This window comes from Neophocaena asiaeorientalis, unplaced genomic scaffold (assembly GCF_003031525.2).
Source record: "Neophocaena asiaeorientalis asiaeorientalis breed wild unplaced genomic scaffold, Neophocaena_asiaeorientalis_V1.1 scaffold567, whole genome shotgun sequence".
Lineage (NCBI taxonomy): Eukaryota > Metazoa > Chordata > Mammalia > Artiodactyla > Phocoenidae > Neophocaena > Neophocaena asiaeorientalis.
The window spans coordinates 57,180-69,336 of NW_020173728.1; the positions used below are offsets into that span (position 1 = coordinate 57,180).

Consider the following 12,157-nt stretch of genomic DNA (forward strand, 5'->3'; position numbering starts at 1 on the left):
TTGGAGTGAGTGCTCAGACTGAAAAAGTGAGCCAGCACCTAGTTTTGGAAGGTGGGAGTGTGAAATTGTAAAATCAAAGCTCTTACTAATGTCTGGGGAGGACTTCCCTGGTGGCGCAGTGGTTAAGAATGCTCCTGCCAGTGCAGGGGACACGGATTCGAGCCCTGGTCCAGGAAGATCCCACATGCCACGGAGCAACTAAGCCCGTGCGCCACAACTCCTGAGCCTGCGTGCCACAGCTGCTGAAGCTTACATGCCTAGAGCCCGTGCTCCACAACAAAGAGAAGCCACCACAATGAGAAGCCCGCGCACCGCAACGAAGAGTAGCCCCTGCTCACCGCAACTAGAGAAAAGCCTGCACGCAGCAACAAAGACCCAACGCAGCCAAAAAAATCAATCAGTCAATTTATTAAAAGAAAAAAGATCATCCGGGGAAGTGGAGCCAACACGGCAGAGCCTGGATGCCATGCTGTTACCCTCAGCCAGGGAAGGATGGACCACAATTGGTTCTGGGACGGCCAGCACAAATAAACTGTCAAAAACTAAATTATTGGTGGGAGAGGGAGGATTCGGTTGTAAAAGAAACAATGACACTTAAACACAGCAAAGCACAGGTGTTCTCTAAGGACATTTACGTGTGATAATGACAATGGCCAACGTGCGTGCAAGTGCCTGGGGCCAGGCTGTTCTGAGCGTTTTGCCTAGAAGGTCCAAGTGATGGCTACACGCTTCTGAGGCCGAGCCCATCAGAGCCACTCTTTGGCCGCTACGTTCCTGAACTGCCACCGGGAAGTTCACAGCTGCCCGTAGGACCTGGGTGCCTGCCCACCACCCTGACAGTGGCTTGGCCCCTCCTCTGGGCCTCTCAGTTCACGGTCCACCAAGGTAGGGGTCAAGGCCTGGCGGGCAGGCTTCTGCAGTCCCAGCTCCAGCCGCAGGCCAGTGTCTGCTTGGACTGGCAGGGCTCAGGCCACACTGGTGGGTAGATATTTTCAGAAGTGCCTGGGCACTCTTTTGTCTTGCACAGAGCAAGACTTGAATCTGGGCAGGCTGGCTCAGGGGTTTGTGCTGCCTCTTCTCCCTCCGGTGGAGATCCAGAAACCGCAGTGGGAATTATGTAGTTTCCTCTGGAAGTGTGGTTGGGACACGGAGAGCCACTGAAGCTTCAGTGGAATTGACTGTTCTGTTTCTGAAAAGAAATGTAAAGTAAATGTTTAATACCATCAGGGTTCTTAGGCGTCTGTCACTATTTATTATACTTTTCTGAATGTCTTTGAAACATTTATGACTGAAAATTTTTTTAAGTACCAGGAGGTTTTGTAATACTCTTGGTCGTGCCTTTCCTAATGGGGCGAGCTCTTCCTGCATCCCTGCTGGTCCTGACTTCCGACTCCAGACCCTCATCAGCCGCCCCCAGTCCTGGTTCTCCCCTGCGCTTGAGGACCTAGTGGTGAAGTAGGTTCATCCTCGTCCAGGTCCCATGCTGAACTTCACAGCCTCCTGGGTGGGCCTGACCTCTTCCGCCCCAGCCCGGTCCTTCCTCCTTCGTACCTCCATTTCAGCCCCACCAGAAGCCACATTTCCTGATCCAGAACCTTTTCTGGAAAAGCTGAGGGCATGAACCTCTCACGCTGTGCCCCCGGACAGCACCCGTGTGACTGCGGGGAAGTGTGCCAGTTCCACACCAAGTGGGACATGAGCAATTCAACCCCATGGGTCTCTGTCAGACTTTGTCATAAACTTAGGAAAGAGCTTCGACTTTAGAAATTGTGGGCCTCATCTTCACTCCTTGAGAGCCTGCTCTGGGAGCCTTTGTCGCTGTTTCTCCGGTGATGCCAGCTGAGCCAGTGGACACAGAGAGATGGGCGGTGTTCATCCTCGCCTGCGGACCCTCCTGGCCTCACGCCTCTGCGGAGACGCCCTGTTGGTGCGGGGCCTGTGCCGGGGACAGAGCTGAACACCCGCCGCCGGGCGGTCAGTGTGGAAGGAGGCCTGGGGCTGAGAGGAGCCCTTGTTGCTGTCCCCCTGGGTCCTGGGCGTCGTCATGGCCACCCAAGGTGCACTGGGTCACAGGCACGTGTGCTGCTGTCAGGGATGGGGCCTTCCCCAGGCGGGCGTGGGCCGGGCTCCTGGAGCAGGGCCGCTCTGCAGGGTGCTTGCTCCTCTGTGCTAACTGAGTCATTTGTCTTCTTCAGCTGCAGGAAATGCGTTTTGTCAGGCAGCCAAGCTCCATATGCAGCTGCAGAGCAAACACGACTCCGCCACCAGCTTTGTGGATGCTGGGAACGCCTACAAGAAGGCAGACCCCCAAGGTGAGCCGCGCTCTGTCCCGTGCCCCCCGGACCTCACGCAGGTTGTGCTGCTAGAGCGAGATGCTCGTGCTTCAGGACGGTGGAGATTTGGGGATTTTTAACTGCAGTCAGCTGAAGCTTTTATGAGGAGAAAGTCTATTAAATTCATCCAGCTTAGTGCTCAACACCATTTTCTTGAACTCCATTGTGGAGTTGCATTATGGACAGTTTTTTGGAAATTAGAGTTAATTTTATCTAAGTCTTACCTTACTTGTGTGAGTGTGTACATCGCTCACTAAAGGAAACGAGTGTTCCCTCGCTCCCGAATAGTGTGTGTGGAGATCCAGTTAATGGGAGGTCGTAAAATCCTATAGTTGAAAACAGCTTATTCACACAGCATTCATGTGACTTCTTTAAAAAGTGTTTTTCAAACACTTTAGGTCTTGAGGAAAGAATGATCTTGGGTATTTGAAGAGGTGAAGTTTTGCAGACGTTCTTTCTTTTTGAGTTAGAGGAGTGCATGCTTAGCGATTGAAGGCCTCATCTCCTCCCTCCACACGTGCACTGGTGGCTGTGGAACCTCCCTCCTTGTTTCAGCAGCCCGTTTTAACACAGAAATCCCAGCTCTTGTGAATATATCACACTGAAACAAGCTATTTCAAGGGCTGTGGTATAAGGATTCGCCACAGTTTATTTTCTAAAGGGGAAAAACTGGGCACAGCCTAAGTGCACAGCAGAATCACCTCACATCAGTATTTCAGAGTGTGTTGCAGGCTTCAGGGTGTCTCACTGACCTGGGAAATGTTCTCACGGCAGCTGAGGAACCATGGAGAGCCGAAATCTGAAATTCACAATACGTCAGTGCTCATAGAAATGCATCCAGAAAACACAGGGAGGAAAAGTGCATCAAATTCCTAGCCGGGGGTGTGAGCGGGTTTTGTGGGTAGCTTTTCTATTTTTCTGTATTTTTAACGGCATAACAATCCACATTTCTTATGCAGCTTAGGGGGAGATTGCTTTTATTTTCACTAATCTACTTATCTTTCTGCTCCTTCGGTCAGGCCTTTTTGCTCTGCTGCCTCTTTAGAGCAAAAGCAGTAAACTTGGAGCCGCCGACCGCTTGCCAGCGTTGTAAACGCCACCGTGTGGTGGGGAGCTGTCGGCTCACTGTTTCAGAAAATAAGTGTCATTAGCACTCTCGTTTATTAGATTTTTTCTTCCTATTGGTATTTGTCAGTACACCGAAAGTTAGTGCCTTGTGACACTGTACGAAAAGTACTGTCTTTCAAAATTAATACATACACGTGCTACCAGCGAGGAGTGCGCTGCACTTAAGGTTTTAGTGGATAGATTGACAGGTGTTGACACTTCCGTGGACAGGTTCCGCGAGGGGCTGGACGTGTGTTTGCTTTTTGCCAACCATCCTGCCCCCGCCCCGCCCCGCCCCAGCGGGGCCCCTTAGCCGTGTAGAAGCAGCCAGGAAGACAGGCTCAGCGAACCCTCTGACTGAATGGATTTTTCATTGTCTTTCTTGAATGCCTTCGCTTCAGAGGCTATCAACTGCTTAAATGCAGCCATCGACATTTACACAGACATGGTAAGACATGCCTTGCTTGAGCGGCCGTGGGGTGGAACCCTCGAGATAGCGCACAGTTAACCGGGATGTGACTGCTTTGTTTCCTCCCCAGGGAAGGTTCACGATCGCGGCCAAGCACCACATCACCATCGCGGAGATCTACGAGACGGAGCTGGTGGACATCGAGAAGGTGTGTGGACGGGGAGGCGGTGGGCCCTGTGGGCGCCACTGCAGTGGGCTCGTGAGGGCAGAGGGATGCGCGCGCAGACAGGGTCACGTGGAGACCTCGGGCTGGGGCGGGAGGGAGAGCCCTGCCAGCTCCCCAGGCTGCCTCCCTCCAACTGGGGACGGCGTTGATGTAAAACCGAGCGCCGTGGGAAGCAGGCGCAAGTCAGGGAGGAACGGCTTGCACTGTCTGGGGCGGACGCTGAGCTCTCAGAGGTCACCCTTCACCCCGTGCCTGCTGCTCGCGCTGGACCGTTGTCACTCTTGTCTCTCTTCCTCTCCTGTTTCACCTCTTCCCTCGGCCTCTGGAGCGCGGCCCCCGCTTGGCTCTCTGCCCCCCACCCTTGGCAGGTTCCTCCTCTCTCCCCTTGGGGCTGGCCCTCACCCGCCCTCACTGTGCTCGCTCCCGTGCTCCTGTCTGCTCACGTAGCATCGCAGCTTGAAGTGTCCCGTGTATGCTGGCAGCTCGCCATCCTCGTTCGCAGGAGATCAGGTGGTTTCTCCACTGTTTCCAACCTTGCAGGTGGCCTCCTGCGCCCCACGGATTGGCCCCTCACCCAGCACCTCTCAGGCTCCCCTCTTCCTCGTCCCCCCTTGCTCTCCTGCTTCCCCTGCAGCAGCCACCCTGACCTCTGCTGACCCTCGCACAGGTGTTCTCTGCCTCAGGGTCTTTGCGCTGCTTGTCCCTTTGCCCTGAGCTTTTCTCCCACACGTCGGTTGTCCTTCAGAGCTTTGCTCATTTGTAACTGTGATGAGAAGTGTCACAGCCACCTAGTTAAAACTGGGACCTCAGCCCTCACGGGGACACACCCAGATGCCCTCCCACCTCAGTGGCCCCCTTACAGGCGCTCTGATGGCCTGCTCACCGTCCCTGTGTTGCCGTCTCCCTCCACTGGAGCGGGTGCCCCACGTCAGCCCGAACCTTCCTGAGGTTTACTGGTGTGTCCGAGAGCCCAGGCTCTGATGAGTGAGCAGAGGATGCCCTCACTGTCACGCTGAACCCGCCAGAGCAGACGGAGTCTCAGGCGGGGAGGCCCTCTCGGTACTGCAGTCAGACAGGCCTTGTTAACGTCGCCCTTTGACTTCATGCTGACGCCCCTTGTGGTCACGCAGCTCAGAACTCTCTGGCTCGTTTCATGGACTTGGCTTTGAGCCGTTTTTGTCATACTGTGCCATGCTCTGCTGAGGCTGCCCTTAGACCTTGACTACATCAGGGCCGTACGCCCCGTCTCTGCGGGGAGCTTTTCTGCAGACCCAGGAGGAGGTGATGAGCCCCAGACCTGAGCCCTCCTTTGCCCCCGGGCGCAGAGTCGGCAGAGCAGGAGGAGCCGAGTCCGGGTGGCTGGGGTGGCTCCACATCTGTACTGAGCTGAACCACCTTGCGGGGATGAGCGCCGCTGGGCAGAGCGTTTCTCCAGCCGAGGCCGCTGCGTCCACTCCTGTCCTCGGTGGTCAGTCCTCTGTCTTCCGGGGTGGTCTTGGGCAGCCTCTTCACGACATGCATCTCCAGAAGATTCAGGGCGGATAAACGACCAGTGGCGAGCTCTTGTTTTCCTTCTTCTTGAGCAAAGTTGACAGTTCGTCACGTACAGGAGCTTCTGCAGCCTGTCGCCCGCGGTGTTCCTGCCATTCTGCAGGGTGCCCGTGGGCAACACCTCCTGACACTTACGTGGGGCCTGTCACGGTGCGTCGTAAGAAGCACATCACTCAGCACATGCGTGGGGCTCAGCCCGTCTTGCTTCCTCACGTTGGGCTCCTGTGTCTAGAAACGTCCTCACCCTCGCCTCCCTGGCGGGACTCTCCAGGCTGTGTTGGTGTGCATGATGTTTCTTTGAAAAATCAGTGACACTGAGGCATCTTATGTCTGATTCATGATGTTTCTTCCCTGTTAATGTGGCCACGATGTGTTCCCTGGTTCACTCAGATTTTAGCGGGTGAACAAGGAACGTGAAGTTCCATAAACTCACGATACTCCTTTGACTTCCAAGTAAAACATTAATATAATAATAATCAGTAATATTCAGTGACCCAGAGGAGCTCTGACTCGTGTCCGTCTCAGCCCCTGGAGAACGTGATTTCGTGTTGTCTGTTACAGTGTAGGGTAAGTGTCTGTGGCAGGTTCTCAGGGCGTAGGTTCTGAAAGAATGATCCCATCTGAAGGCTGTTTAAGGCTGTTTCACCTACAAAGTGGACTCTTGAGCTTGACCCTCAGCTGTTGCGTTTGCCTTGAGGCTCCGCTGGTGAGCGCAGTCCTAGAGTCCAGTCTCTGCCTTCAGGGCCCAGTGTTCTCCAGCACCGTGACGCCTACCAGACTCCCCAGGGAGGAGTACTGTGATTCCTTTGGCACGCTATCCAAATTACAGGATAATAACTGCTTTTTGTGTCTGGATTTATTGTTACATGTGCTGTTGTTATTGGCGGCTGTGTTCTACTTTTTTTTTTTTTTTTTTTTTTTTTGCGGTACGCGGGCCTCTCACTGTTGTGGCCTCTCCCGTTGCGGAGCACAGGCTCCGGACGCACAGGTTCAGCAACCATGGCTCACGGGCCCAGCCGCTCCGCGGCATGTGGGATCTTCCCGGACCGGGGCACGAACCCGTGTCCCCTGCATCGGCAGGCAGACTCTCAACCACTGCGCCACCAGGGAAGCCCTCTACTTTTGATATTTATTATCATCCTTGAAATTGTAAGATACTCTGGGCTGAATTCTAACGTGTAAGGGTTGACTTGTGCCTAATTAATGTCACTATGTGTTAAAATTCCACACTAGTGTGAACATCCAAAGATAACCCGTGCCCAACCTCTTTTCTCTGAAACTTCTCTGTTAAGCGCTAGGTAAGTTTCTTTTCAACTATTTTCTGTCAAAACTTGGGAATACCATGAAATTTGATTAGTGGTTTAATTAGCATTATTAATTATTAAAAACCAAACAGAATTTTTCTTTTACTATGATAACTCTAGCTGTAGTTTAGAGCTATAATGTCTTGATGAACCAGTGTCGTTATTTACTACGTGTCAGGTTACACCATATCATCCGCATTTGGCCTTTTTTTTTTTACCCTCCAAAACAGCAGTTCCACGTGGTTCAGCCCAGCACTGTTCCCTGAGTTCTGGGCGGTAAGAGCCAGGAGGGTGAGTATTATGTACGCTCCCTCCCTGGGAAGAGGTTATACAGCCTGGGTCTCCTCACACAGTGATTTGGTGTTGTTTCCCATCCTTAACCCCATTATTACGACGGGAAAGGGTGCAGAGTACTTCAGAGAATGAGGTTCAGAGGTAATGTTTGACTAATCAGAAATTCATGGGAAACCTTTCTTTGATAGGCATTCCCATGAGTCATGATGGTGCTGGTAGTGTAATCCGGACCACCTGTGAAATGCAGCTGCCCACGTCCCCTCAGCACCTGTTTGCTGAGCACCCACTGTGTGACAGGCGTCGCGCTGGGCTTGGGAGCAAAGCCACGTGGGCCTGCCTGCCCTCAGAGCTAATGGTGTAGTGGGAGAGTAAAGCATGCGCGCACGCGTGTGTGTATGTGTGTGTGTGAGGGCTCTGACTGTGCTCCAAAAGGGTGGATTCCAGGTGTTTCCTCCACGTGTCTGTATTTGTATATACTCTTTTCTGGCTGCTTTTATTTACTGTTTCATGAAGAACTTTCGTACTGATACTTTGTATCATTATTCTTCATCTTAGCCCGGTAGCCCATTATGTTTAACCACGGGGTCACTGCTCCAGCAGGCACGGTTCTGCTTTCTGAGCTGTCAGGTGCTTGATTTCACTAAGTCCTAAGCCGCAGCATGACAAGGGCTTCTAGCTTTCCAGGCTGCAGCCTGTTTCCCCTCCACTTGATTGTTCACAGCTCCCCCCATCTTAGGTGGAAGGCAACACCTTTATCCTGGATGACCCTTAGGTATCCGTGAGGATCGTCTGTGCTGCTGCAGGAAGCCATAGATCTGAATGGAATAGGGCCTCACACGTCTCTGAAATAACAGTCCACTGTCACTGCTTGGGGTTTGGCGGTCGTGGGGACATCACTTGGGAACCAGGCTGACAGAAGGGCTGCCATCTTCAGTTTGCGGCTTCCAGCATCGCTAGACGTGGCCCTTGCCTTCCAGCTCACGGGAAGGGGACAGGCCTGGAGAAGGCTGCAGAGTCAGATGTGTGGGTCACATCTGGAGGTGGCCCACAGCGTGTCTGCTTACATCCCATTGGGAAGGACAGGTCACCTGGCTGCCCCTAACTGCAGCAGGCCTGGGGAGACGGGGTGGCAGGGCATTTGTTGGGTGGGAGGTAGGGAAGAAGAGATTTTGATGGACAGCAAGGCCATCTGCTGGAAGCGCATGCTTTCTTCTGTTCCCAAAATAAAGCAGGCCGGGTTGTGAAAGATTTGCTGCTGGAAAAGGTTTATTTATAGGAAAAATATCTGTGCAAATGTAGTTTTTAAATGCAACTCTACAAACAAATAGTTTGAATAAAATGTGTGTGTGTTTGCAGGCTATCGCCCATTACGAACAGTCAGCTGATTATTACAAAGGGGAAGAATCCAACAGGCAAGTATTATTTTTCTTGATATAATTCAATGGGTTTTGTTACATGTAATGAAAGACAGACCTTCACTCTGCTCTGGGAGCCCCTTGCATCATACCACGTGAAGGTGCACCGAGATGTCTTGTCATTTCTCTTTGGGAGTGTTTTCTCTCTGCTCTGGTTCTCGGTTTCAGCTCGGCTAACAAATGTCTGCTGAAAGTGGCCGCGTACGCCGCCCAGCTGGAGCAGTACCAGAAGGCCATCGAGATCTTCGAGCAGGTGAGGCTGCTGTCTGCGCAGCTTCCGGCAGAAGGCATTCTGAATCTTCTTTTTAAATTCAACTTTTTATTTAGTAATGATTTTTATTGAGATCGAATTCACGTATCATGTAATTCAGCCTCTTAAAGAGTGCGCATCAGTGAGTTTGCGTATATTCACAAAGTTGTGTAATAAGCACCACTGCCTAGTTCTAGAATATTTCCATCATTGCACAAAGAAATCCCATCCTCCCCTCCTCCCAGTCCCGTGGTGTGTGAGTCCGTGGACGTGGAACCTCGGATGTGGGGGGCCGACTGTGGGATTTGAGCATCCATGGACTCTGGTATCTCAGTGGTCCTGGAACCAGTTCCCCTTGTATATCGTGGGGTGACTGTAATAACTCCACAGTTTGTTTAACCGTTTATCAATTAATGGACATCTGGGCTGTTTGCATTTGGGGGTATTATGAATAATGCAGCTAAGAATATTTGTGTTCGGGTATGGGGGGCATGTTTGCGGCGCTCTAGTTTATATACCTAGAATTGGGATTGTTGGGTCACGCGTCAAGTCCCTTTCTAACTATCTGGGGAGCTGCCAAATTGCCCCATTCTACATTCCCTCTGTCAGCGCACATGTTCCAGCTCTCCATGCTTCACTTGTTTTCTGTTGTAACAATAGCTACGCTAATGTGTGAAGTGATATCCCATTGTGTTTTCGATATCCATTTCCCTAGTGATTAGTGATGTTGGGAATCTTTTCATGTGCTTATTGGTCATTTGTATACCTTCATTGTAGAAATATTTATTGAGTTTCTTTGTCTTTTTTTATATATAATTTTTTTTATTTATTTATTTTTGGCTGCATTGGGTCTTCATTGCTGCACTCAGGCTTTCTCTAGTTGCAGCGAGCGGGGGCTGCTCTTCGTTGTGGTGCGCGGGCTTCTCATTGCGGTGGCTTCTCTTGTAGCGGAGCACGGGCACTAGGCACGCAGGCTTCAGTAGTTGTGGCGTACGGGCTCAGCTGCTCCGCGGCATGTTGGATCTTCTGGACCAGGGCTCGAACCCGTGTCCCCTGCATCGGCAGACGGATTCTTAACTACTGTGCCACCAGGGAAGTCCCTCTTTGTCCCTTTTTGAATTGGGTTGTTTTTTTCTGTTGAGTTTTAGAAGTTCTTCATATATTCTGGATATTAATTTCTTATTAGATGTGTGATTTGCAAATACTTTCTCCCAATCTGTGGGTTGCCTTTTTACTCTGTTATTAGTGTCGCTTGATGCATAAAGTTTTAAGTCCTGATGAAGTCCAATTTGTCTTTTTCTTTTGTTGCCTGTGTTTTTCATGTCAGATCCAAGAAATCATTACCAAACCCAATGTCCTGAAGCGTTTCCCCATGTTTCTTTTTAAGAGTTTTATAGTTTTAGTTCTTAGGTTTATGTTTTTCATCCATTTTGAGTTAATTTTTATATGTGGTGAAGGTAAAAGGTCCAACTTCATTCTTTCGCGTGTGCATGTCCAGTTTTCCCAGGACTGTTTGTTGAATACACTGTCCTTTTGCCATTGAAGGGTCTTGGCACCCTTGTTGAAAGTCATGTGGCCATATAAGTGAGGGTTTATTTCTGTGCTTTCTATTCTATTCTACTGGTTTTCTGTCTTTATGCCAGTACCACACTGTTTTGATTAGTGTGGCTTTGTGTGGTAAGTTTTAAAATCAGGAGATGTGAGTCCTCAACTTGGTCCTTCTTTTTCACGCTTGTTTTGGCTATTTGGGGTCCCTTGCATTTCCACATGAATTTTAGGATCAGCTTGTCAGTCTCTGCTAAAAAGTCAGCTGAGATTTTGATGAAAGTATTGTCATTTTGACATTAAGTCTTATAATCTGTGAACTCAGGGTGCTTTTGCATTTATTTAGATCATCTTTAATTTTGTTCAACAATGTTTTAGAGTTTTGTAGTGTGCAAGTCTGGCATTTCTTTGGTTAAGTGTACTCTAAGTATTTTATTCTTTTTGATGCTATGTAAATGAAATTGTTTTCTCAATTTTCTTTTCTGATTTTAATTGCTAATTTTATATACTGCAACTTTGCTGAACTTGTTTACTAGCTCTAATGAGTTTTTATGGATTCCTTAAGATTTTCTTTATACAAAATCACGTCCTCTGCAAGTAGCGATAGTTTTACTTCTCTGATCTGTGTGCCTTTTACTTCATTTTCCTGTCATTTGCTCTGGCTTGATCCTCCAGAACGATGATCAGTAGAAGTAGTAAGAGCAGACATCCTTGTTTTGTTTCTGTCTTAGAAGGAACGCATTCAGCCTTCCACCATTGAGTTTATGTCAGCTGTGGGTTTTTGCAGACGCCTTTTATCAGTTTGAGGACGTTCCCTTCCCCTCCCAATTTGTTGTTCTTATCATCAAAGCGTATTTGTTTTTGTCAGGTGCTTTTTCTGCATCTTTTGAGATGATCATGTGGTTTTTGTCCTTTATTCTGTTAACATGGTGTCTTTCATTGGTTGATTTTTATCTGTTGGCCCAACCTTCCATCCTTGGGATGGAACCTGCTTGGTTGTTGAAAAGTTTCAGGGTCTCCAAGAGCACCTTGAGGTTTGATAATTCTCTGGAAGGACTCACAAAACTCAATGAAAGCTGCTATATCACAGTTATGGTTTATTATAGCAGAAGGATGCTGACCCAAATCAGCCAAAGGAAGAGGCACAGAGAGGAGGTCAGGAGAGCCCTGAGTGTGAGCTTCCTGTTGTCCTGCCCAGACTGGGACTGTGGAGCTGTGCAGACAGCACTGACTTCTCCCAACAGTGATGTGTGAAAGCACATGTGTGAAAGCATGTGTAGGGTATTGCCACCGGGGAAGAAACTCACCTGAACATGGTTGGCCTTATTCTGCAGTCCCTCCATAGGTTGAGCTAAACTACATGGTCTAAGACCCCTGGGTAAACAAAAACACTCTTTCAGGCAGGACATTCCAGGGGCTTAGAGATTATCTACCAGGAATCATGGGCAAAGGCACTTTGGACAGAATTAATCCTTTACTACATAGTTATGGTGTGTAATCCTTTTTGTAAGTTGCTAGAATTAGTTTGCTAGTGTTCTGTTCAGGATTTTGCATCTGTGTTCATAAGGGATATTGACCTTTAATTTTCTCTTGTAATGTCTCTGTCTGGCTTTGGTAGCCAGGTAATACTGGCCTCAGAATGAGTTAGAAAGTGTTCCCTCCTCTTCCTTTTCTGGAAGAGTTTGTAAAGGATTGGTGTTAATTCTTTAGACATTTGGTAGAA

The 12,157-nt window shown here is 49.6% G+C and overlaps 1 protein-coding gene across 2 annotated transcripts in view; it reads left to right on the forward strand.

Moving 5' to 3' along the window:
- The window catches only part of NAPB (NSF attachment protein beta), a 39,625-nt gene that overhangs the window by 18,809 nt on the left and 8,659 nt on the right, over positions 1-12,157 (forward strand). The window contains exons 3-7 of one of the 2 annotated variants that reach the window (XM_024750789.1): positions 2,196-2,312; positions 3,842-3,888; positions 3,980-4,057; positions 8,581-8,636; positions 8,808-8,892. In XM_024750789.1, coding sequence (XP_024606557.1) covers positions 2,196-2,312; positions 3,842-3,888; positions 3,980-4,057; positions 8,581-8,636; positions 8,808-8,892 — 383 coding nt within the window. The remainder of the gene's footprint in view (positions 1-2,195; positions 2,313-3,841; positions 3,889-3,979; positions 4,058-8,580; positions 8,637-8,807; positions 8,893-12,157) is intronic. The other variant, XM_024750788.1, reaches the window with a different exon arrangement.